The sequence below is a fragment of the Xylocopa sonorina genome, chromosome 14 (assembly GCF_050948175.1).
Source record: "Xylocopa sonorina isolate GNS202 chromosome 14, iyXylSono1_principal, whole genome shotgun sequence".
NCBI classification, from domain to species: Eukaryota; Metazoa; Arthropoda; class Insecta; order Hymenoptera; family Apidae; genus Xylocopa; species Xylocopa sonorina.
In genome coordinates, this window is record NC_135206.1 from 1,827,775 (window position 1) to 1,855,232 (window position 27,458).

The 27,458-nt window shown below is 30.6% G+C and overlaps 2 protein-coding genes across 3 annotated transcripts; one reads left to right on the plus strand and one right to left on the minus strand.

Annotated features, from left to right (window-relative positions):
• Nucleotides 1-9,888: 9,888 nt before the first annotated feature.
• Nucleotides 9,889-15,707, minus strand: Bisc (TM2 domain-containing protein 1 biscotti). The gene is made up of 3 exons (XM_076906768.1): nucleotides 15,443-15,707; nucleotides 12,400-12,481; nucleotides 9,889-10,436 (listed from the first exon to the last, which is right to left on the minus strand). Exons 1-3 carry the CDS (start codon nucleotides 15,642-15,644, stop codon nucleotides 10,160-10,162), a joined length of 561 nt encoding a protein of 186 aa, XP_076762883.1. The 5' UTR covers nucleotides 15,645-15,707; the 3' UTR covers nucleotides 9,889-10,159.
• A 4,204-nt stretch (nucleotides 15,708-19,911) lies between these two features.
• Nucleotides 19,912-26,222, plus strand: Wwox (WW domain-containing oxidoreductase). Of its 2 annotated transcripts, none has more exons than XM_076906832.1 (7): nucleotides 19,912-20,047; nucleotides 21,383-21,447; nucleotides 21,762-21,998; nucleotides 22,224-22,419; nucleotides 22,912-23,097; nucleotides 24,752-25,007; nucleotides 25,990-26,222. In XM_076906832.1, the coding sequence occupies exons 1-7, from the start codon at nucleotides 19,953-19,955 to the stop codon at nucleotides 26,197-26,199; spliced, it is 1,245 nt and encodes a 414-aa protein (XP_076762947.1). In that variant the 5' UTR covers nucleotides 19,912-19,952; the 3' UTR covers nucleotides 26,200-26,222. The 2 variants fall into 2 exon arrangements, with proteins under 2 accessions (XP_076762947.1, XP_076762948.1); XM_076906833.1 differs by having other exon boundaries at nucleotides 19,928-20,042.
• The last annotated feature ends 1,236 nt before the right edge of the window (nucleotides 26,223-27,458 follow it).

A 27,458-nucleotide genomic window follows, 5' to 3' on the forward strand; every position in this document is an offset into this window, starting at 1 on the left:
AAAAATTATTTTCTCTTACACGTACAAACAGCTTAAATTGTATAACTGTTTTCATGAAAGAAATTCTATTGTGAGTTGCTCTTCAAAGTAAAAGTTACTATTGTGTATTATGTTTTAATAATCCATATTACGCTTTAACAATCCATTTAATACTCCGTATTACGCTTTAACAATCCATTTAATACTCCGTATTATGGAATATTAACAATCTACACCTTTATTTTGCCCTTACGTATCAAATATCGTACATTATTTGTTTTATACGATTCCCATTTTGGTCACGTAATAGTAAAAATGAAAACAATAGCTATATAAATTTATTTCTTGAGAGGAACTAATGAAGTAAACACGTATCTTCTTTAAGTTCACTATGATTACGCTTTTTAAGTCTTCTTAAGAATTTTTATTCACATAAAGATACGTTCCTTGGCTTCCATCTTTTAATTATAATTATCGTTGCATCTTATTGATGCTTACACAATGAAGCGCAGCAGTTAAAGTAGCTACTCAAAAGCTCCATAACTCAAATCGCTACTTTTATTTCCCTATTTAACATTTTTTGTTTCTTCAAACTTATTACAATCAATGTACAATTTTTTGTGTCTTGATATAGAAAAGTACCCTTTTTTAATGCAATAATTTTTTTAAAATGTTCTTTACGTGCAGCTCGAGTTTATCGACGATATTTAATATCACTAACTTAATAGGTAATGGAACGTTCTTTAATATTGCTCTTTCATTGTACATCTGTTTCGATACATTCGTAGATTTCTCTTTTCCATTACGCCTTGATGTTTTCTCCTTGCCTGTATTCCAAGAATTCTTATGTAACGATTTTAAATATTCTTTTATGTTACTAGAATCTGAGACTGTCGTTTCTGTAACAGGCTCTATTAATCCGTATGCTCTACAAATGGCAAGTAATTCTTCGAGACTTGTGCTTGATCTAATTGTAGTTGTTAATGCGTCCTCTTGTGTAACCGGTCTGCTAGATTCATCGAATGGAGCAGATATTTCAGTAACGCTTCCAATATTATTATTAACAGACTTATTATCAGCAGAACCAATAGTAATCCCATCGATTACAATTTCAGAACTGTTTGAATCAATGTACGTAGGAATTGTATTAATTGTGACAATAGAAGATGTTTCTAGATCATTTATAGATCCTCCGGTTACATCCTCAACGTTAGTAGCATCAGTGTTTCTAAGAGACGTATCAACGGAAGCAGTAACAAAATCACCAGTTATATTTTCGATATTGTCCATATCGATAGCAGTAAACGTTTGAGTTACATTGTCAACATCATTTATGTTAACACGAACAGTAGTTGTAAATATCCCGTTTGCATTTATAGGAAAAGTAGTGTTTATTATATTGTCCTTTATTACTGACGATGGAACAATCTTATCTGCGATTGAAACAAGTGACCCTGAAAGCATTGTCGATTTAAGAGAATCGTCTACAAAAGTTGTTGATTCTGTTGCTTGCGTAACGTTCTCAATGAATTCATTATTATTCAGTCTATCTGAAAACGAGAAATTCGTTACAGCAGGCTCGATTTCCATTGTAGTTTTAAATTCATTAATCTTTTCAGTCGATGAAGCGATATTATTGCTAACAATCATGGTATCAGAATAATTTGCAGAGTCAGTATCATTGAAAAGTGCAGAGTCGTAGAAATCAGTCTTAGAATATTCTGACTCGTTCAACAAATTGGTGAATCCAACATTTCCCACGGATACAGTGTAAGTATTGGTCTCAAAAATATTTGTAGATGTTTCTGCAACATTAGTTTCAGTCATAATCGCATCACTATTAACTTCTTCATCAATAGTGACCATATCTGCTAGTTCAGTAGTACTTTTTTCGTTACCATAGATCAGGGTTGAAAACTTATCAATTGATATTTGAGTAGATCCATAAATTACATTCTCATTATTAAATTCACTTGCAGCTGAAATTGTTGAAATATAATCAGGTATTTCGTCTTTAATGGATAATCGTTTTGTTGTTCTACCAGTGCTCTGTTCTGGTACATTAATTGTGTTCAGAATTACTGTGGTTTCTGTTTCCACTTGTATTTCTGTATTATCAGAAGTCATTGCAGGAGTAACGTTGATGGTTTCAGAGTTGGTAACCGACTGTTCTATATTTTTATCCACTGTTGTACTGTATTCTTCTAAATTAGATCGTCGAGTATCAGTAACTTTGAACGACGGTTCACTCGAGCCCATTTCCATGCTCGTTATAGAACTAGTTGTTGATGGATTAGTTAAAATTAGTGGTGGAACATTAGTGGCTACAGCTTCAGTAGTCTTTTCGATAAATTTATCTGTAATTGTATTATATTGTCCTGACTTTGTAGTATGAATTTTAGACAATGGTTTACTTGAATCTACTTCTACAGCAATAGTACTTGTTTCTAATTCCTTTTCTGTAGTGGTAATTGAATTTGTTTCTGCAATAACAGTATTTGTTTCTACTTTCTTTTCTATGGTACTAATTGAATTTGTTTCTGCAACAATACTACTTGTTTCTATTTCTTTTTCTGTACCACCAACTGAATTTGTTTCTGCAATAACAGTACTTGTTTCTACTCCCTTTTCTGGAGCAGTAACTGAATCTTCTTCTGCAACAACAGTATTTGTTTTTACTCCCTTTTCTATGGTACCAACTGAATTTGTTTCTGCAACAACAGTATTTGTTTCTACTTCCTTCTCTGTAGTACCAACTGAATTTATTTCTGCAACAACAGTACTTGTTTCTACTTTCTTTCCTGTGTAACCAACTGAATTTGCTTCTGTAAGAACAGTACTTGTTTCTATTTCTTTTTCTGTAGTACTAACGGAATTTATTTCTACAACAACAGTACTTGTTTCTACTTTCTTTTCTGTGGTACCAACTGAATTTGCTTCTGCAACAACAGTACTTGTTTCTATTTCATTTTTTGTAGTAGCAATTGAATTTGCTTCTGCAACAATAGTACTTGTTTCTACTCTCTTTTCTGTAGTACTAACTAAATTTGCTTCTTGAACAGCATTACCTATTTCTATTTCCTTTTTTGTAGTAGTAATTGAATTTGCCTCTGCAACGATAGTACTTGTTTCTACTTCCTTTTCTGTAGTACCAACTGAATTTACTTCTGCAACGTTAGTACTGGTTTCTACTCCCTTTGCTGTAGTACTAACTGAATTTGCTTGTGCAACAGCATTACCTATTTCTATTTCCTTTTCTGTAGTAGTAATTGAATTTACTTCTGCAACAATACTACTTGTTTCTACTTCATTTTCTGTAGTACCAGCTGAATTTACTTCTGCAACAACAGTACTTGCTTCTATTTCACTTTTTGTAGTAGTAATTGAATTTACTTCTGCAACAATAGTACTTGTTTCTACTTCCTTTTCTGTGCTAATAATTGAATTTGTTTCTGCAACAACAGTATTTGTTTCTATTTTCTTCTCTGTAGTACTAATTGAATTTATTTCTGCAACAATAGTACTTGTTTCTATTTCTTGTTTTGTAGTAGTAATTGAATTTGTTTCTACTCCTTTTTCTGTAGTATCAACTGAATTTACTTCTGCAACAACAGTACTTGCTTCTATTTCACTTTTTGTAGTAGTAATTGAATTTGCTTCTGCAACAATAGCACTTGTTTCTACTCCCTTTTCTGTAGTACTAACTAAATTTGCTTCTTGAACAGCATTACCTATTTCTATTTCCTTTTCTGTAGTAGTAATTGAATTTACTTCTGCAACGACAGTACTTGTTTCTATTTCATTTTTTGTAGTAGTAATTGAATTTGCTTCTACAACAATACTACTTGTTTCTACTTCTTTTTCTGTGGTACCAACTGAATTTACTTCTGCAACAGTAGTACTTGTTTCTACTTCTTTTTCTGTAGTACCAACTGAATTTACTTCTGCAACAACAGTACTTGTTTCTATTTCTTTTTTTGTAGTAGTAACTGAATTTTCTTCTGCAACAACAGTATTTGTTTCCACTCTCTTTTCTGTAGTAGTAATTGAATTTATTTCTGCACCAATAGTACTTGTTTCTACTTCTTTTTCTGTAGTACTAACTGAATCTACCTCTGCAACAACAGTACTTGTTTCCACTCCCTTTTCTGTAATACTAGACGTTACCAGATCAGGTAAAATCGACGGAGATGCGTTAATAGCATCATCTTTGGTATCCAACTGTTTACTAATCCCTTTCATCGCAGTTATGCTGTCCCGTTGTTGTACAGGGAAATTTGTTTTCTTCTCAGACGTGCTTGTCGAATGCAACGCAGTCGACGTGGAGTCATCAATATTCGATGAACGTGACATTTCCTGAGTACGTCCCATCGTGTTTGCGACATCGTTATCTCCGGATACCAATGGCTTCGCATAAGAAACAGTCGTAAATGCTACTTCACCATCGTTAAACATCACTCTGGTCACCTTTTCTCTACTCGTACTCATTTCATCGACACTTACAGTCGTAGTTTGGCCAATATTCGCAGCAGCAATTACTTCTCCATTCGTGTACATCGTTTCGCAGTTGATCCCAACTTTTGGTACCGCTAACGAGCTGCTGTTCAACAAACACAGCGAGGAGAAAGTCCTGGAGCTTTCGCACGTGCTCGATGGCGAGCACATCTCAATCTCAGCGTCGTAAGCCATGTTTCTTGGGCACCTGTAGAAATCCTGCTGCATCTGATAGCCGTTTCTCGTGCAGGTGTAAAACAGAGCGCATTCGCCTGCAACAGAGAATGAACCTGGCCTCTTGCACTCGAAAAATCCCTTGAAGGTATCCAAATTTAACTGCACAGCATCAGAAATGTAATTCTCGCGAGGTACGAGGACGCATTTCTGTAATCTGCTCTCGAAATGCCGCTTGTTTGGGCATTCTGCTAATATCGTTTTGTTCTGCTTGCATATGTAGTAGTATCTTGGGTTGCTGCAATGAGGTTTCAACACGTTTGTGCCACAAGATTGCGTGTCATTCAAGTAAAGCACTCTGCCACCGCCTATCACACCTAAGCATCGACCCTCAGCTTTGTCAAAATATTGGTTCACTTTGCAGAGTCCAGGTTTCAGTTTCAAGTACCTGGGATACCTGCTCTGTCCACTGTTTGCGATATCTTTGTCGTCAGTATCCTGTAAACCACCAAAGATTTATTTAAAAAAAGATGCATTCAGAATATAATTGCAATTTGAAGATTTATTGTAAAGAATGATGAATTTCATTTATGAAAAATGTTTAAAGTATTTATTGATTGAAGATTTATTATTAAGAATGATCAATTCTTTTTTATATTATATAGATTTATGAAAAATCTTTAAAGTAATTTATTGATTCCTGCTCGAGCAATTCCAGTTATCAATAAAATTAATTGTTACTGTTAAATGTCAAATGAATTGTTCTGATTATGTTGCAATGGAGAAAATAGTGAATATTGAGAATGAAAGAAATTCTTTGTTAAATTGCAGAGAAAAACTCACAGCTAGTTTCTTCACTGGTTGGCTAACAACGATTAGAATGACGATTAAAACGAGTAGCAGAAAAACTAGAACGAAATTCTTCATTTTCGATTGTGCCGCATGTATCGAGGAATAGTTACTCGTAAAATGGTTTAAACAACTCTTTCACGATCGACGAAAGTTCTCTGATCGTCTTGGTAAAACGTACCAGCATTTTTATATCGAAATACGTGCCAGATAATAATTCGAGACGGCGATAATTACGATTAACGTCACTATCGAGGATACACAAAATGCGTGCAGGTACGAGATCGTTTTCCTTGGTAGAAAATAAAGAAAACGATTGCTTTCAACGCGAGAATGAAGTTTACATATCGCTCGTTTAATTAACGATTGTTTAATCGTTCGCGATCGAATGCGTCCGTAAGCACGTTTTACAAATTGAGAGAATGGAACTTTGTTGTATTAAAGATAATTCGACCAGGGATTTTTGGGGAGAGTTAGTGTAATATCCTTCTTCATTTAAATATCGTAATTAATATGGAACTTTGTGGTATTAGATATAATTCACGCTGAGATTTCTGGCGAGAGTTAGTGGCCTGCAATGTCCTTCATTTAGTTATCCTAATCAATATGGAGTTTTATTGTATTAAAGATAATTCATCCAAGGATTTCTGGTGAAAGTTAGTGTAACATCCTTCTTCATTTAATTATCGTAATTAATATGGAACATTGTGGTATTAAGGATAATTCCTGCTGAGATTTCTAATGAGAGTTAGTAATATGTAATGTCCTTCTTCATTTAATTATTCTAATCAACATAGAGCTTTGTTGTATTGAAGATAATTCATGCTGAGATTTCTGGTGAAAGTTAATGGCCTGTAATGTCCTTCTTCATTTAATTATCCTAATCAATATAGAGCTTTATTGTATCAAAGATAATTCACCCAAGGATTTCTGGTGAGAGTTAATGTAACATCCTTCTTCATTTATTTATCCTAATTAATATGGAACTTTGTTATATTAAAGATAATTCATGCTGGAATTTCTGATAACAGTTAGTAGCATGTACTGTCCTTCTTCATTTAATTATCCTAATTAACACTTTAACGACCGCACGTTTACGTGTTGTTCCGGCTATCACACACATGCCGTGTGAGCGGTCGTTAAAGTGTTAATATGAAAGTTTGTTGTACTAAAGATAATGCATGCTGAGATCTCTGATGACAGTTAGTAGTGTATAATATCCTACTCATTTAATTATGCTAATCAATATAGAACTTTGTTGTATTAAAGATAATTCACCCAAGAATTTCTAGTGACAGTTAGTGCAATATCCTTCTTCATTCATTTATCCTAATTAATATGGAACTTTGTTGTATTAAAGATAATACACTCTACGATTTCTGGTGAAAGTTAGTGGCCTGTAATGTCCTTCATTTAATTATCCTAATCAATATGGAGCTTTGTTGTATTAAAGATAATTCATGCTGCGATTTCTGGTGAAAATTAGTGGTTTATAATGTCCTTCTACATTTAATTATCCAAATAAATATAGAACCTTGTTGTATTAAAAATAATTCAACCAGGGATTTCTGGTGAGAGTTAATGTAATACCCTTCTTCATTTAATTATCTGAATCAGTATGAAGCTTTGTTGTATTAAAGATAATTCATGCTGGGATTTCTTCATGAGAGTTAGTAGCATGTACACTGTCCTTCTTTATTTAGTTATCTTAATTAATATGGAGCTTTATTATATTGAAGATAATTTATGCTGAGATCTCTAAGGAGAGTTACTGGCATGTAATGCCCTTCTTCATTTAATTATCCTAATTAATATGGAACATTGTGGTATTAAGGATAATTCCTGCTGAGATTTCTAATGAGAGTTAGTAGTATGTAATGTCCTTCTTCATTTAATTATTCTAATCAACATAGAGCTTTGTTGTATTGAAGATAATTCATGCTGAGATTTCTGGTGAAAGTTAGTGGCCTGTAATGTCCTTCATTTAGTTATCCTAATCAATATGGAGCTTTGTTGTATTAAAGATAATTCATGCTGGGATTTCTGGTGAAAGTTTGTGGCCTGTAATGTCCTTCATTTAGTTATCCTAATCAATATGGAGCTTTGTTGTATTAAAGATAATTCATGCTGGGATTTCTGGTGAAAATTAGTGGTTTATAATGTCCTTCTACATTTAATTATCCAAATAAATATAGAACCTTGTTGTATTAAAAATAATTCAACCAGGGATTTCTGGTGAGAGTTAATGTAATACCCTTCTTCATTTAATTATCCGAATCAGTATGAAGCTTTGTTGTATTAAAGATAATTCATGCTGGGATTTCTTCATGAGAGTTAGTAGTACGTAATGTCCTTCTTCATTTAATTATTCTAATCAACATAGAGCTTTGCTGTATTGAAGATAATTCATGCTGAGATTTCTGGTGAAAGTTAATGGCCTGTAATGTCCTTCTTCATTTATCCTAATCAATATAGAACTTAGTTGTGTTAAAGATAATTCGCCCAAGAATTTTTAGTGAGAGTTAGTGTAACATCCTACTTAATTTTATTATCCTAAATAATGTGGAACTTTGTTGTACTAAAGATAATTCACGCTGAGATTTCTGATGAGAGTTAGTAGCATGTACACTGTCCTTTATTTAGTTATCCTAATCAATATGGAGCTTTGTTGTATTAAAGATAATTCAACCAGGGATTTTTGGGGAGAGTCAGTGTAATATCCTTCTTCACCTAAAAATCGTAATTAATATGGAATTGTTGTACTAAAAATAATGCATGCTGAGATCTCTGATGAGAGTTAGTAGCATGTACACTGACCTTCTTCATTTAATTATTCTAATCAATATGGAGCTTTGTTATATTAAAGATAATTCATACTGGAATTTTTGACAAGAGTTAGTATAATATTCTTCTCCATTTAAATACCTCAATTAATATGGAGTTTTGTTGTATTAAAGATAATTCACGCTGAGATTTCTGATGAGAGTTAGTAGCATGTACTGTCCTTCTTCATTTAATTATCTTAATTAATATGGAGCTTTATTATATTGAAGATAATTTATGCTGAGATCTCTAAGGAGAGTTACTGACGTGTAATGTCCTTCTTCATTTAATTATCTTAATTAATATGGAGCTTTATTATATTGAAGATAAATTATGCTGAGATCTCTAAGGAGAGTTACTGGCGTGTAATGTCCTTCTTCATTTAATTATCCTAATTAATATGGAACATTGTGGTATTAAAGATAATTCACGCTGAGATTTCTAATAAGAGTTAGTAGTATATACCGTCCTTCTTCATTTAATTATTCTAATCATCATAGAACATTGCTGTATTGAAGAGAATTCATGCTTGCATTTCTGGTGAGAGTTTCTAGCATGTTATGACCTTCTTCATTTAATTATCCCAATCAATATCGAGCTTTGTTATATTAAAGATAATTCACACTGGGGTTTTCTGATAAGAGTTAGTATAATATTCTTCTCCATTTAAATACCTCAATTAATATGGAAGTTTGTTGTATTGAAGATAATTAATCTAGAGATTTCTTCATGAGAGTTAGTAGCATGTAATGTCCTTTTTCATTTAATTATCCTAATCGATATGCAACTTTGTTGTATTAAAGATAATAAACAATTAATTATTTAGATAATAATTTACACTGGGGTTTCTGATATGAGTTAGTATAATATTCTTCTTCAATTAAATACCTCAATTAATATGGAACTTTGTTGTGCTGAAGACAATTCATACAGAGATTTCTTCATGGTGAAAGATAGTAGTATGTAATGTCCTTCTTCATTCAATTATCCTAATAAAATTTGTTGTATTAAGAATAATTCACCCAAGGATTTCTGATGAGAGTTAGTGTAATATCCTTCTTCACTTAATTATCCTAATTAATATGGAACTTTGTTGTATTAAAGATAACTCATGCTGGAATTTCTGATAAGAGTTAGTATAATATTATTCTTCATTTAAATATCCAAATTAATTTTGAAATTTGTTGTATTGAAGATAATTTATGCTAAGATTTCTTCATGATGAGAGTCAGTGACCTGTAATGTCCTTCTTCATTTAATTATCCCAATCAACATGGAAGTTTGTTGTATTAAAAATAATTCATATTGAGATTTTTGGTAATACTGTCCTTCTTCATTTAATTATCCAAATTAATATGGAACTTTGTAGTATTAAAGATAATGCACGCTGGGTTTCTGTTGAGAATTAGTGGCCTGTACTGTCCTTCTTCACTTAATTATCCTAATTAATACTTGAAACTCACAGAAAAGATGCCAGTGTAACAATAGAACCACCTTGTAGAACACGTAGACTTAAAACACATTTATGAAGATACTCTGAAAGATGAAGAATTTTTCAAGGAGAGATGATTAGAAATAAAAGCAAAATTTATTACACAACTGTACCGGCAGTAGGTAACATAAATTAGTAACAAATTGTTATATACAATGTTTCGTTGAAATATATATCTACAAGACGATCCCTTCCTCTGTTCATACATAAAAATAGAGCGCATAGTAATTTGCAGAGATAGGACTCAATTCTAGGATCGTATCGTATATCGTTGCATCGATTAAAGCAATGGCTTTGCAATCTTTCGTCTCAACCATTATATCATTCTTAGTCGTAGCATTGATCTGTTCAGCAATCGTACTGTGGTACTCTGTACGTAAAGTTGTTGATAGTTATTATATGAATCCCTGCACCGTAGTATGGCATCACGTAATGGGAACCGTCAGCAGGTCCTACGATTTGTGTTGCAATAAGTATTACATCGGCGAACTGGCCCAAGAAGAGGAATCCCAGTGTACTCAGTTTTAGCAGGCCCAACGCTGGATATCCTAGGTAAAACCTGTCTGCTCCGAACATGCCAAGGAATATGGAAAGCAACAATGACGTCTCGAATGAGTATCCGTTTCTGCAAGAATGAAAAAAAGAAAACAGAATTACTACAAATTAGCATATAAGTTTTATTCAGCTTCTAAGTACTAAATGTAATTGTTAATTGTGATGACAAATAGTCTTAGATATTTTTTAATATTTTTAATACGACAAAATACTAAATGCAATTGTTAATTGTGAGGATAGATATGATTTTTTTTAAGCTTCTAAGTACTAAATGCAATTGTTAATTATGATGATAAATAGTCTTAGATATCTTTTAATATTTCTAGCACGACAAGATACTAAATGCAATTGTTAATTGTGATGATAAATAGTCTTAGATATTGTTTAATATTTTTAGTACGACAAAATACTAAATGCAATTGTTAATTGTGAGGATAAATATGATTTTCATTAAGCTTCTAAGTACTAAATGTGATTGTTAATTATGGTGATAAATAGTCTTAGATATTGTTTAATATTTTTAGTACGACAAAATACTAAATGCAATTGTTAATTGTGAGGATAAATATGATTTTTTTTAAGCTTCTAAGTACTAAATGTGTTTGTTAATTGTGATGATAAATAGTCTTAGATATTTTTTAATATTTTTAGTACGACAAGATACTAAATGCAATTGTTAATTGTGATGATAAATAGTCTTAGATATTTTTTAATATTTTTTAGTACGACAAGATACTAAATGCAATAGTTAATTGTGATGATAAATAATCTCAGATATTTTTAAATATTTTTGGTACCGCAAGATGATTCTATATACAGGGTGTTTGTATAAATGTACACCCCAATAACAAAATAATGTAACTCTTAATTGGATACAGTAATTGAAACATGTGTTATACCATGTATACCTCTTCTCATTAAGTTTTGAACCTTATATTTAAACATTTAATACCTCTGGTAACACTTAAAATATCAAACTGGTATTCAATCTCTTGCCATATGTTCTAAAATGTATTTGGCGCAATTTATTTTCTAAAACGTGTCTGGCGTGATTGTGCCAATGGCATCTCTGATTCGTTGTTGTAATATTACATAATATTAGGAACTACTGTTTTGTACAGATTACTATATATTATATATTATACATTATATTTATATATTATAATTATAGTATTTGATATTAATATTATTATACATTATTACATATTACATTTATATATTATATATTATATTTTATATATTACACAAGGCTTGATATTATGTATATTCTTTGATCCGTTGTTGCGATATCACAATATCAGGAACTGCTGTTTTGTACAGATTATTATATATTATATTTTATATATTACACAAGACTTGATATGTATGTTCTTTGATCCGTTGTTGCGGTATCACAATATCAGGAACTCCTGTTTTGTACAGATTATTATATATTATATACTACATTATTATTATTATATTATACATTACATATTATATTATGCATTATATTATACATTATTATTATATATTATAATTTATATATTACACAAGGCTTGATATTGTGCATGTTTCCTGATCCGTTGTTGCAATATCACAATAACAGAAACTGCTGTTTTGTACGGATTATTATATATTATATATTATATTATTATTATTATTATATTATACATTATATATTATATTATGCATTATATTATACATTACTATTGTACATTATTATTATTATTTATACATTATTATTATTATATACATTATTATTATTTATACATTATTATTGTACATTATTATTATTATATATTATATATTATACAAGGCTTGATATTGAGCATGATAGCAAGAATATTTAATGTTTACGTAAGGTTCAAAACTTAATGAGTAGAGCCATATATTATGGTATAACTTATGTTTCATTTACTGTATCCGATTAAGAGTTATATTGTTTTGTTATTAAGATAAACCTTAATTTATGGACACTCCGTATTTTAAGATTGGAATAATATGAAAGAGTCGTATCTACGACAATATATGTGCATATACACATATATACTTACGTCCATTTGCAAGGAATATCCTTCTTGAATGTATTATTCTTTGTTTCCGCACAAATAAGGCCATCCGCAGCCAGGCACAACACTGGCAACAGAAAGATGGATATATAAGTTTAAGTATTTTGTATTGCTTTTGTTATCTTAACGCACTACGTGTAGGATAATGAAATTATCTTACTTTAAAAATTAATCAATAATTCAAGTTTCAAATGTTATATGCGTGGAATAGTCTAGAATGCGAGCGAGAGTGAATGTGCGGAGTAAATGAGTTTTTTCTGTGAATGTTTTGAAACGATGAAGCAGTTGTTTATGAGCAGTCTTCCAAGTAATATCTTAATTTAAAAGAACTATCTAATAATCGTGTAATTGTCATTAATTAATAAATTTCCTACATATGGATGGATAATAGAGTAAATGAAATACAAAGAATGCGCATCCTTTAGAAAATAAGTAATATCTTCGCAACTAATAGTAGGATTTCAATGAAATTTGGAAAATAAGTAGTAAATAGTATCTGAAAACTGTGGATTAAATTTAAAAAAAAAGAATGAAATCTTTAAATTAGTTTTCCAATTACTTGTACATTTACTTAATATGAAACTGAGATACAGACAGTAATATTAATTTTCTGATGTAGAAAATCAGAAAGGGCGTAGAGTCAGAGAGAAAAAGAATTATTAATATGAACAAACATTTAAGAATATGTATTTTAACACTTTCTGAGTTACTTTTCATAGAAAGATTGCTAAAACGACTCATTTTTGTTTTGTTTTCTTTCGTTGCCAAAATCAATTTAGATATCGCTGGCAAATTAAAACTATAAAATGATATAAGTGTAATTTTAGTATATCACTCAGATGTCCTCTCTGAGGGAATATTAAAGTTTATTAGAGGAATTCACTTATTCCAATGCAACTGTTTGATATTATTTAACTGATTCGCTGCCAAGGACGAGTATACTCGTCTTTGATTTTATGCATGCAAATGATTATGTATGATAATATATGTACTTTTACCAAGAAATAACAGAACTTTGGTAAACAATACCACTCCAAATATAAATGGCAATGGAAATAGCTTCATATAATCTGGGCTTGGCAGCGAATGGGTTAACTAATACCTTTTGATATTACAAAGTATTATTTAGTTTCCATTAGAATCGCAATTCAAACTGCAAATTATCACTACTTTTTATTCACGACAAATATACTCCAATATTCTCCACTTTTTTCATGACGAGTATACTTGTCATAATACAATATTTTCCATTTTTTTCACGACGAATATACTCATCATAACACAACATTTTCCAATTTCTTCATGACGAGTATACTTGTCAAAACCAATTAAATAGCTAAAGCGATTCAAAAGCTAAAAAAGAATTAAAATTCGAAACACATAGGTCACGTTCGAAAATTGTAACAAATTTAGAAGTAAACAACAGCCATTTCACCGACGACGAATATAATCGTCATAACACTAAATTTTCCACTATTAATTATTAGTTTGGAATTAAAATTTGAAACGCATAGATTATGTTCGCAATTCTAACAAATTTCGGAGTAAACAACAGACATTTCACTCATGACGAACATAATTGTCGTAACACAACAGTTTCCACTCTTTTCTGGCTCCTTAAAGTCAGTTAAATGATTAAAACGATTCGAAAGCTAGAAGAGAATTAAAATTTGAAACGCATAGATTATGGTCTCAAATTGTTACAAATTTAGGAATAAAAAATGAGCATTTCACTCACAACGAATATATTCGTTAGAACACTAAATTTTCCGCTGTTAATTATTAGTTTTGAATTAAAATTCGAAACGCATAGGCTATGTTCACAATTATAACAAATTTAGGAGTAAACAAGGGACATTTCACTTACGACGAATATAGTCGTCATAACACAAAATTTTCCACTCTTTTCGTGACGATTATACTCGTCAAAACCAATTAAATAGCTAAAACGATTAAAAAGCCAGAAAAGAATTAAAATTCAAAACGCATCGGTTATGTTTGCAAATTGCAACAAATTTAGGAGTAAACAACAGACATTTCACTCATGGCGAATTTAAAGCCAGTTAATTCGCTAAAACGATTCAAAAGCTAGAAAAGAATTAAAATTCGACGAATTTAAAGCCAGTTAATTGACTAAAACGATTCAAAAGTTATAAAAGAATTAAAATTCGAAACGCATAGGTTATGTTTGCAAATTGCAACAAATTTAGGAGTAAACAACAGACATTTCACTCATGGCGAATTTAAAGCCAGTTAATTCGCTAAAACGATTCAAAAGCTAGAAAAGAATTAAAATTCGACGAATTTAAAGCCAGTTAATTGACTAAAACGATTCAAAAGTTATAAAAGAATTAAAATTCGAAATGCATAGGTTATGTTCACAAATTGTAACAAATTTAGGAGTAAAAAAAAAATAACACTATATTTTCCACTTTTTTCATGACGAATATACTCGTTAAAATCAACTAAATAACTAAAAAGATTCAAAAGTTAGGAAAGAATTAAAATTCGAAACGCATAGGTTATGTTCACAAATTGTAACAAATTTAGGAGTAAAAAAAAAAATAACACAATATTTTCCACTTTTTTCATGAGGAATATACTCGTTAAAATCAACTAAATAGCTAAAAAGATTCAAAAGTTAGGAAAGAATTAAAATTCGAAACGCATAGGTTATGTTCACAAATTATAACAAATTTAGGAGTAAAAAAATAACACAATATTTTTTACTTTTTTCATGACGAATATACTCGTTAAAATCAACTAAATAGCTAAAAAGATTCAAAAGTTAGGAAAGAATTAAAATTCGAAATGCATAGGTTATGTTCACAAATTGTAACAAATTTAGGAGTAAAAAAAAAATAACACAATATTTTCCACTTTTTTCATGAGGAATATACTCGTTAAAATCAACTAAATAGCTAAAAAGATTCAAAAGTTAGGAAAGAATTAAAATTCGAAACGCATAGGTTATGTTTGCAAATTGCAACAAATTTCGAAGAAACGAAGAACGAACCGTTTCACGTACCTTTGGCTTTGTTCTCTTTCGTGCAGCCTTTCGGCTGTTGCGTTTTCGGGTCTATGAAATCATAATCCGGATGTGGACAGATGTACTGTCCCATTCGTAGGTTACTGCAGTCGATCTCGTAGGTGCGATCAACGGCATTGCTCAGAGGTATCGTTAACAGAATTAGAAGAGGCCCGCTGATTAATTGTAGCGAATGGGACATGGCGTTTTATTTAACAGTTATTATTACTGACAGTTATTGTCACGCTGTCACTGAACCCACTGCATCCCGCGGGATACCAACGTGCTCTCCATGTTTGTTGTATTTCGAACTGAAACTGCCACAGTATACAGCAGCGCAACTCTCTGTCGGCAACTTTGATGTTGACGTGAAAAAATAGTGGAGTGCGCATGCGCGTCACTAAAATTTAGTTTACAGAGCCATCTGCACTTTATAATAGCATCAGAGTATACAATACTCTCTGTCGGTAACATCGATGTTGGCGTGAAAAATGGAGTGCGCATGCGCGTCACTAAAATTTAGTTCACAGAGCCATCTGCACTTTATAATATCATCAGAGTATACAATACTCTCTGTCGGTAACATCGATGTTGGCGTGAAAAATGGAGTGCGCATGCGCGTCACTAAAATTTAGTTCACAAGGCCATCTGCACTTTAGTATCATTAGAGTATACAATGTTCTCTGTCGGTAGCATTGAGGTTGGCATAAAAAAGGAAGTGCGCATGCGCGTCATTAAAATTTAGTTCACAAAGACATCCGCACTTTAGCATCATCACAGTATACAATAGCACAACTCTCTGTCGGTAACATTGAGGTTGGAGTGAAAAGAAAAGTGAAATGCGCATGCGCGTCATTGAAATTTAATTCGCAGAGCCATCTGCACTTTACAGTATTACCATAGTGTACAGTAGCGCAATGCTCTGTCGGTAACATTGAGGTTGGAGTGAAAAAAGGGGAGTGCGCATGCGCGTCATTAAAATTTAGTCCAACAGAGCCATCTACACTTTACAATATCATTACGGTTTTCAGTAACGCAACTCTCTGTCGGTAACGTTGATGTTGGCGTGAAAAAATAGTTGAGTGCGCATGCGCGTCATTAAAATTTAGTCCAACAGAGCCATCTGCACTTTACACTATTACCATGGTATACAGTAGCGCAACTCTCTGTCGGTAACATTGAGGTTGACGTGAAAAAAAGTGGAGTGCGCATGCGTGTCACTAAAATTTAGTTCACAGAGTCATTTGCATTTTACAGTATTACCGTAGTATACAGTAGCGCAACTTTCCGTCGGTAACATTGATGTTGACGTGGAAAAAAAAGTGCAGTGCGCATGCGCGTCATTAAAATCCAGTTCACAGAGCCATTTGCACTTTAGTATCATCAGAGTATACAGCAGCGCAACTCTCTGTCGGCAACTTTGATGTTGACGTGAAAAAATAGTGGAGTGCGCATGCGCGTCACTAAAATTTAGTTTACAGAGCCATCTGTACATTACAGTATTGCCATAATGTACAATAGCGCAATGCTCTGTCGGTAACATTGAGGTTGGAGTGAAAAAAAGTGGAGTGCGCATGCGCGTCACTAAAATTTAGTTCACAGAACCATCTGCTGTTTACAATATTACCATGGTATACAGTAGTGCAACTCTCTGTTGGTAACTTTGATGTCGGTGTTCCAAAAAATTGAGTGCGCATGCGTGTCAGAAAAATCCAGATCACAGAGCCATCTGGATTTCAATCTCAAAAATATATTATATATATATAAAATAATAATATCTATCTATTTTAATGAGCCATCTGCACGTTACAATATCATCACAGTATTCAGTAGCGCAACTCTCTGTCGGTAACTTTGATGTTGGAGTGAAAAAAAAGTGGAGTGCGCATGCGCGTCACTAAAATTTAGTCCACAGAGCCGTCTGTTCTTTACAGTGTTACCATGGTATACAGCAGCGCAACTCTCAGTCGGCAACTTTGATGTTGGCGTGAAAAAATAGAGTGCGCATGCGCGTCATAAAAATCCAGATTGCAGAACCATCTGGATTTCAATCTCACTTGCATTTTTTACTCTCTATGTGCCCAACTTATGTTAAAATTTAGTTAATCAAAATTTCATAAAAATAATAAACGTATTATTTCTAATACACTGAAAAATAAGGGAAGAAAGCAAAAATCGAAAAAATATAAAATACACATGTTACTGTGACTATAAAAATGTAAGAACATAAATATAATATAAGATAAACAAGAGATATTATATAATGAAAAATACAATTTATACATATTATACACTGTATATTTTATTTTAAAATCTATTTTAAAGTTATCTTATATATACTTAATACCTATATATACACATATATCGGTAACAGACATATAATATCTTAAAAGTAAAAATTTCATTAATGAAAGAAACGAAGATATCGTATTTTTAATAAAAATATATTTTCCATTAAAATAGATAGATATTATTATTACATATATATAAAATATATTTTTGAGATTGAAATCCAGATGGCTCTGCGATCTGGATTTTTCTGACGCGCATGCGCACTCAATTTTTTCAAACACCGACACCAAAGTGGCCGACAGAAAGTTTCGCTATTGTGGTGTTACCATAGTATACAGTAGCGCAACTCTCTGTCGGTAACATTGATGTTGATGTGAAAAAAAAGTGGAGTGCGCATGCGCGTCATTCAAATTCAGTTCGCAGAGTCATCTGAACTTCTTGGCCTCACTTGCTCTTTATTTTTTCTTTCTCTCTTTCTTAGCAGGCAAGAAGACATGCGCAGATGATGTTACAGAAGTATATTTTTATTAAAAATATGATATCTTCGTTTCTTTCATTAATGAAACCTTTACTTTTAAGATATTATACGTTTATTATCGATATATTTGTATATATAAGTATTAGATATATATATATATAAAATAACTTTAAAATAGATTTTAATATATTTTTCATTATATTTTCTCTTGTTTATCTTGTATAATATTTATGTTCTTATGTTTTTATAGTCATAGTAATATGTGCATTTTATATTATTTCGACTTTTGCTTTCTTTCCTTATTTATCACTGTATTAGAAATAATACATTTATTATTTTCATGAAACCTCGATTAACTAAACGTAAAAATAATTTGAGCAGATAGAGTGTAAAAAAATGCAAGTGACATTAAAATCCAGATTTTTCTGACGCGCATGCGCACTCAATTTTTTGGAACACCGACATCAAAGTGGCCGACAGAAAGCTTCGCTGCTGTATATTGTGATCGCAGTCTCCTTCGCGCGCATGCGCGTAGCTTCCTATATGTACGCATGCGCGCATGTATACAGCTTCCTATACGTACGCATGCGCACAGCTTTTTAAATGCGCGCATGCGCACAATCTCTATACGCGCCTACACACAGCTTCTTACGCGCGCATGCGCACAATTCCTACACGTGCATACACACAGCTTCCTATACGTACGCATGCGCACAGCTCTCTATACAGGCGCGCATGCGCACAGCTCCCTATACGCGCTCAACACCCAAATACCGTATCGTTCGAACTGCAAGGCGCACAATTTCGTAACAAAGATTTTTTTATCTTTTTCACAAACTGTAAAAATGGCTACTAACATTTAAACTTAACAATTATGCATTGTACAAGTGTAAAGAAAGAATGAAAGAAAGAAAGGTTATATTAATATTAAATAGAAATAGGCTAGATTAATATTAATATTAAATAGAAATAGGTTATATTAATATTAATAATAAATAGAAATAGGTTTTATTAATATTAATATTAAGTAGAAATAGGTTATATTAATATTAATAATAAATAGAAATAGGTTATATTAATATTAATATTGATATTAAGTGGAAATAGGCGTTTCAGATCCACAGTGCCTATACGCAAGCCGCCACTGGTGCAGACTGTTAATTACGCAACCCGCACAGTTTCGTAACAAGGATTTTTCAATTTTTTTCACGAACTGTAAAAATGGCTACTGACATTTAAACTTAACAATTATACATTGCACAAGTGTAAAGAAAGAATGAAAGAAAGAAAGGTTATATTAATATTAATATTAAATAGAAATAGGTTATATTAATTTTAATATTGATATTAAATGAAAATAGGTATTTTAGTTCCACAGTGCCCGTACGCGAGCCGCCACTGATGCAAATGTATCGACTGTTAATCACAAAGATTAATCTCGCTGTTTTATTTTTTTATCAATATTTCCCCCACTTTCTTACACAACATAATATCAATATATAAAATATACGAATATAACATGTTTGATTAATTTGTTTACAGTTACATAAGACCTGCTCGTAATGGAATTGTTCGTTTTATCTCTGGCTGATAAGATTATCACCGTTTTGTTTTAACTGCAATGTTGGTAACGCGAATGCATACGTTGTCACTTTATACGAATTTGTGACATTCACGTTAATGCAGTCGACAAGTAAAATCAGGAAGGATTGAGGATATTAATTTATAAATAAGGAGAAAATGGTGGGCATTTTAAATGATTCTGATAGCGAAGACGAATTGCCTCCTGGGTGGGAGGAAATGACCACTGCCAATGGATTCGTTTATTATGTAAAGTAAATAACAACTGTAAACATTGTATACTTTATTATTATTACTGTTATTGTTGTGCGTTAACACATTGTTGACCAGCAATTTTATATAGAAGCTATTTCATATCGCTGGATATTATTTTGTAATTTAATGTAGAAGTAAATGGTAGTAATTTAAATAGTAATGTACTCGAGTCACTGTATATTTAAACGGAACTACTCCAACACTGTTACCTCCACTGCGAAGCTAATAATAGAAATTGGCGAGCTTTGGCAATCTTTGATCTAATCGGAACTGCCTCAACGTTGCATTAGAAATTAGCATGCATTAGCACATTAGAAATTAGCAATCCGAATAAATTATCAACGCTCAACTTGATTCGTTGCATCCTTAATCCACTCAAAACCACTGCAACGTTGCTACCTCTACTGCAAAGTTAATATTAGAAGTTGGCGATCTTTGATCTAATCGGAACTGCTTCAACATTGCATTAGAAATTAGCAATCCGAATAAATTATCAACGTTCAACTTGATTCGTTGCATCCTTAATCCACTAAAAACCACTCCAACATTGCTACCTCTACTGCAAAGTTAATATTAGAAATTAGCGATCTTTGATCTAATCGGAACTGCTTCAACGTTGCATTAGAAATTAGCAATCCGAATAAATTATCAACGTTCAACTTGATTCGTTGCATCCTTAATCCACTCAAAACCACTCCAACGTTGCTACCTCTACTGCAAAGTTAATATTAGAAATTGGCGATCTTTGATCTAATCGGAACTGCTTCAACGTTGCATTAGAAATTAGCAATCCGAATAAATTATCAACGTTCAACTTGATTCGTTGCATCCTTAATCCACTCAAAACCACTGCAACGTTGCTACCTCTACTGCAAAGTTAATATTAGAAATTGGCGATCTTTGATCTAATCGGAACTGCTTCAACGTTGCATTAGAAATTAGCATGCATTAGCACATTAGAAATTAGCAATCCAAATAAATTATCAACGTTCAACTTGATTCGTTGCATCCTTAATCCACTCAAAACCACTGCAACGTTGCTACCTCTACTGCAAAGTTAATATTAGAAATTAGTGATCTGAATAAATTACCAACGTTCAACTTGATTCGTTGCATCCTTAATCCAATCGAAACTACTCCAATACTATTACATCTATCATGAAGCTAACATTAGAAATTGGCGATCAAAATAAATCACTTGTTCAACGTCTTAAGTTTTAAGTGCCCTGAGTTTCATAAATTGAGATAGATAACGCAAGTTAATTCATGACTGGTCAACAATTTGTTAACAGAAACATGTTACGATACAAAGTACATTATCCTTTTTCTTGTAGCCACTACACGAAAGGCACACAGTGGACGCATCCCAGGACTGGTCGTACGAAGATCGTCGAGGGAGGTACAATATTGCTATATAAATACACACATGCTAATCAGGATCGTTTAAATCGTTCATCGATTATTTGTACAATAAAAATACAGAAGTAAACTCTACTTTACATTTATAAATTCACTCGCTCAAATTATTCATCAATTATTTATACAATAAAAATACAGAACTAAACTCTACTTTACATTGTAACATTAAAACCAATTAACGCTAGCCTTTTTTTTACATTCTTGCATTATAACGAGTGATTAAATAGTTACTATAAAGCTTATAATGTTAAGTGTAAGTGAGTGATGCTTGACGATGTTGGTTTTGTTGACAAGAATTGCCATCTGGATGGGAAAGATGCATGTCGGAGGATGGCCAAGTGTTATTCGTTGATCATATGAATCGCACAACGACTTACAGCGATCCAAGGCTGGCATTCGCTACGGAATACAGAGAGTCCTCTCAGCCTGTGAGGCAACGCTTCGATGGTAGCAGCACAGCGTTATCTGTTTTACATGGACGAGATTTGAGAGGCAAAATTGCTATCGTTACAGGTGCAAATACTGGAATAGGTAATTAATTTCGTACTTAATATTATTCTTGATTTATACTACATAAAACAGTTGCGAATACAGTAATTAAACTTAATATTAAATTACCATTACTTATCATTACTTATTATCTTAAAGTTAAGACTTTTAAAGTGCTACACGCATTAAAAGACAGAGAATATTATTAAATTTAGGACTCAATCTTTCTTTACTTAGCTATCATAACTTTTTGATCTGCTTTTTAAGGATTTGAAACTGCTAGATCGTTAGCTTTACATGGCTGCAAAGTTATTTTGGCTTGTAGAAATCTAGAGAAAGGTGCGGAGGCTGTGCAGAAAATAAAACAAGAAAGAGAGAACGCAATATGCGAGACGTTGCAATTAAATTTATCCTCGTTGCACAGCGTTCGAGAGGCTGCTGAAAAATTCAAACAGAAATATAGGTAAGCTTTAAGTTAATAAAGGCAATTAATCTGTAATCTATTATCTCATATATTATTATTAACTATATTAAAAAAAATTAATAATAAAAAAAAAAATTTTTTTTAATTTAAATTAATATTAAAAAAGATTTTAAAAAATTAAGATTAATAGTAAAAGAAATTTAAAAAAATTAAAATTAATAAAAGGAAATTTAAAAAAATTAAAATTAATGTTAAAATAATTTTTTTTATTAAAATTAATAGTAAAAGAAATTTTAAAAAATTAAAATTAATAGTAAAAGAAATTTTAAAAAATTAAAATTAATAGTAGAAGAAATTAAGAAAAATTAAAATTAATAGTAAGAGAAATTTAAAAAAATTGAAATCAATAGTAAAAGAAAATTAAAAAAATTAAAATTAATAGTAAAAGAAATTTTTTTTAATTAAAATGAATATTAACAAAATTAATTATAAAAGAATTAATAATATTATTTAAATGTTTTACATTCACAGGACTTTACATATCCTTATATTGAACGCTGGAGTGTTCGCTACTCCTTATGAACTTACAGACGATGGTTACGAAACAACATTCCAAGTAAACCATCTGTCTCAATTTTATTTCACCCTTCTGCTGGAGCATCCGATACGAAGCTGTAATAATTCCAGAGTGGTGATTGTTTCAAGTGAATCGCATAGGTATTTAATATAACATTGTAATTGTTACACAGTACGAAATGAACTTATTATATATTTATATTATATGTAGTGCTGTAATGTCGACATTCTGAAGGTATCCCTAAGAAATTGCATAATTCATCACAGAATATTAATTATATGTTTATCTAGTATTTATTTACATGCAAAATAATTAATATTTTTTTTTTAGTAAGAAACAAGAAAGTTAAAAATACTAATAGTACTAAAATAATATACTAATAGTACTTAAAAATGTTAATAGTACAATACTAATAATACTAGTATATTAATACATGTTTATCTAGTATTTACTTATATGCAAAATAATTATTATTTTTTTTTTAGTACGAAACAAGAAAGTTAAAAATACTAATAGTATTAAAATAGTACTAATAGCACTTAAAAATAGTAATAGTACAATACTAATAGTAATAGTGTATTAATACATACTTATCTAGTGTTTATTTGTATGCAAAATAATAATTATTTTTTTTTTAGTAAGAAACAAGAGAGTTAAAAATACTGATAGTACTAAAATAATACTAATAGTACTTAAAAATACTAATAATACAATACTAATAGTAATAGCCTATTAATACATGTTTAGTTAGTGTTTACTTATATGCAAAATAATTATTATTTTTTCTTTTTAATAAGATAAACAAGAAAGTTAAAAATACTAATAGTACTAAAGTAATACTAATAATACTTAAAAATACTAATTGTATGATACTAATAATACTAGCATATTAATACATGTTTATCTAGTATCTACTTATATGCAAAATAATAATTATTTTTTTTTTTAGTAAGAAACAAGAAAGTTAAAAATACTAATAGTACTAAAATAATACTAATAGTAGTTAAAAATACTAATAGTACTAAAATAATACTAATAGTACGATACTAATAATACTAGCATATTAATTATGTGTTTATTTAGTATTTATTTATATGCAATATAATTAATTTTTTTTTTTTAGTAAGAAACAAGACAGCTAAAAATACTAATAGTACTAAAATAATACTAATAATACTAGCATATTAATACATGTTTATCTAGTATTTATTTATATGCAAAATAATTAATATTTTTTTTTAGTACGAATAAAAAAGTAAAAAAATGCTAGTAATACATCTATTGCTAGATTAGAAAGTGCTAATATTACTTTCTATTTTTGGTAACGTAGGAAAATCATATTTCCAGTTCAGAAGATTTAATAAATCTTTGTATTTCATATTTTTTTCTTTACGTATTTCCAGAAGATCTAATAAAGGTGACAACAATATCTCGTTTATGTATATTTGATACTTAACTAAAGTATGAAGAATTTTGTCCTCTGGTAGCACATTTGTACATTTCTGTAAATAGTATATAAAAATAATTCAAATCTGTATAGAAAATATTTTTTAAAAGCTTTTAACTTCGTACAATGGAGCGAAATAAATATAAAACACCTTGTCAAGCGATAATAAATCCTCATAAATATCTGCGAATGAAATTTCAGGAACACATCTTTTTAATTTAAACCATTTACATACTTCAAATAATTTTGTTGCGCTATTACTTCATCGTTTAGTGGGCAATCGCTTAAGACAGCTTTTAACATCGTACAACGATATTTCTGTTACGATCTTCTGTTTTTAATTACAGATTCTCATCTCTAAAGACAGTGGAAGATTTTCATCAACTAACTCTGTCCCCTCCGGCGTACAAATATTGGTTCATGGGAGCATACAACAATTCCAAACTCTGTAACATACTGTTCGCCCAAGAATTAGCTAAACGTTGGCCTTCTGTAAATGTGTTCAGTTGCCATCCTGGAAATATGGTCTTCTCGTCGTTGTCTCGATATTCCTGGACCCTACGATTATTGTTCATGCTGGTGCGACCTTTCACCAAATCGCTGGTACGCGGATTGTTTATTTGAAATAAAAACGTTATAAAAAAAATAGCAATCTTTTAACTTAGAAGCTATTGCTAAAATATCAATATTTTAACAATAGAAATTATTACTAAAATAGCAATCTTTTAGCTGTAGAAGTTAATGCCAAAATATCAATATTTTAGTTCAGAAACTATTACTAAAATAGTAATATTTTAGCAATACTTTAACAATAACTTATATTTCTAAAAAATTAATATTTCAGCTCAAAAGCTATTGCTAAAATATAAATACTTTAACAATAGAAATTATTGCTAAAATATTGCCATTTTAGCGATAGAAGTGAATGCCAAAATAGCAATATTTCAGCTCAGAAACTATTGTTAAAATATTACTATTTTAGCAATATTTTAACAATAACTTCTATCGCTAAAATAACAATATTTTAGGTCAAAAGCTATTGCTAAAATATAAATACTTTAACAATAGAAATTATTACTAAAATATTGCCATTTTAGCGATAGAAGTGAATGCCAAAATAGCAATATTTCAGCTCAGAAACTATCGTTAAAATATTACTATTTTAGCAATATTTTAACAATAACTTCTATCGCTAAAATAACAATATTTTAGGTCAAAAGCTATTGCTAAAATATTAATACTTTAACAATAGAAATTATTACTAAAATAGCAATCTTTTAGCTGTAGAAGTTAATGCCAAAATATCAATATTTCAGTTCAGAAACTATTACTAAAATAGTAATATTTTAACAATAACTTATATTTCTAAAAAATTAATATTTCAGCTCAAAAGCTATTGCTAAAATATAAATACTTTAACAATAGAAATTATTACTAAAATAGCAATCTTTTAGTTATAGAAATTAATGCTAAAATATTAATACTTTAACAATAGAAATTATTACTAAAATAGCAATCTTTTAGTTATAGAAATTAATTCGATTATAATAATAATAATTCGATTATAATAATTGAAATTTTGCAGCAACAAGCTGCGAGTACGTCGATCTTCTGTGCGACTGCACCAGAGTTGGAAGGAGTGACTGGATTTTATTTTAATAATTGCTATCGTTGCGATCCTTCGAACGCTGCGTTGGATCCTGCACTCGCCACAAGATTGTGGAACATCAGTCAAGAAATGATCATCAATGTTATGAAAAAAGACAAACTTTGGGAAACTTTAGCGTTAAAGTGAGAGATTACTGTCGCAAGATACATTTATGAAGCACAGAACGAACAAAACTCTGTAAAATACCAAAGCTAGCGGATACTTTAATCGTAAAACTTTTTATTCACGGGTTTATATACTTTAATATATTTTTTTCAAATTCTACCTGCGATTGTATATGTAAATATGTATATTAACAGCGTTATGCAAGGTTTTAGTAAATTAAATAACGTGAAATAATTTCTGTTTTAAGTAAGTTCATTAGGAAAAAAAAAAATTAGCAACTTGTGTGAAAGTAGCTGAATGTTGTCTGCAAAAATGGCTCGCTGAGCACGTGTAGTTTTTCAATCGAATGTGAAAATATCAAAATTCAAAGAAATTATTGTCATACTCTTTAATTAAAAATCGTTATGAACAATTACGTGCACAGATTTTTGGAATCTACAATTGGAAGTGTATTTGGCAAAGACGTGACTTGCAGAGAGCCTATACATCGCTGTGATCCATATCAACCAGGTGTGTTAACAGAATTTGGAAGAACTGGCATAAAAGTAAATATTAAACCAACAATTAGCTCTTTAATTGTTTTACTCTTAAAGATCAGAGCCAGTTTTAATTTTATTTTACGAAGAGACCAAACTGCAACAACTCTTTGATCTTCTTCTCTTTTCTTTTTTTTTTAAACTGTCATGATTATTTGTAAATGACAGATAAATAAAGCCTTCGTCGATTTTATGTGAGGTAATTCTTAGTGCAAGAAAATGCACGAAAATATTTGATTTGGTAATTAAATTCTGTCAGTTTTTACATAAATTTTTGTTAGCATTGAATGAAAGTCTGATAGGTATGTAACACATGTTATTTTACAATTATGTATGTTATTTTATGTAAGGTAATTTTTACTGTAAGATGCACGAAAATCGATTTTGGTAATTAAATTCTAAATCAGTTTTCGTATAAATTTTTGTTAGCAGTGTTAAAATGTTACTATTTTAGCAATAGTTTAACAATAACTTCTATTGCTAAAATATCAATATTTTAGCTCAAAAGCTATTGCTAAAATATCAATACTTTAACAATAGAAATTATTACTAAAATAGCAATCTTTTAGCTATAGAAGTTAATGCTAAAATAGCAATCTTTTAGCTATGGAAGTTAATACTAAAATAGCAATATTTCAGCTCAGTAATTATTACTAAAATATTACTATTTTAGCAATATTTGAACAATAACTTCTATCGCTAAAATAGCAATATTTTGGCTCAAAAGCTATTGCTAAAACATTA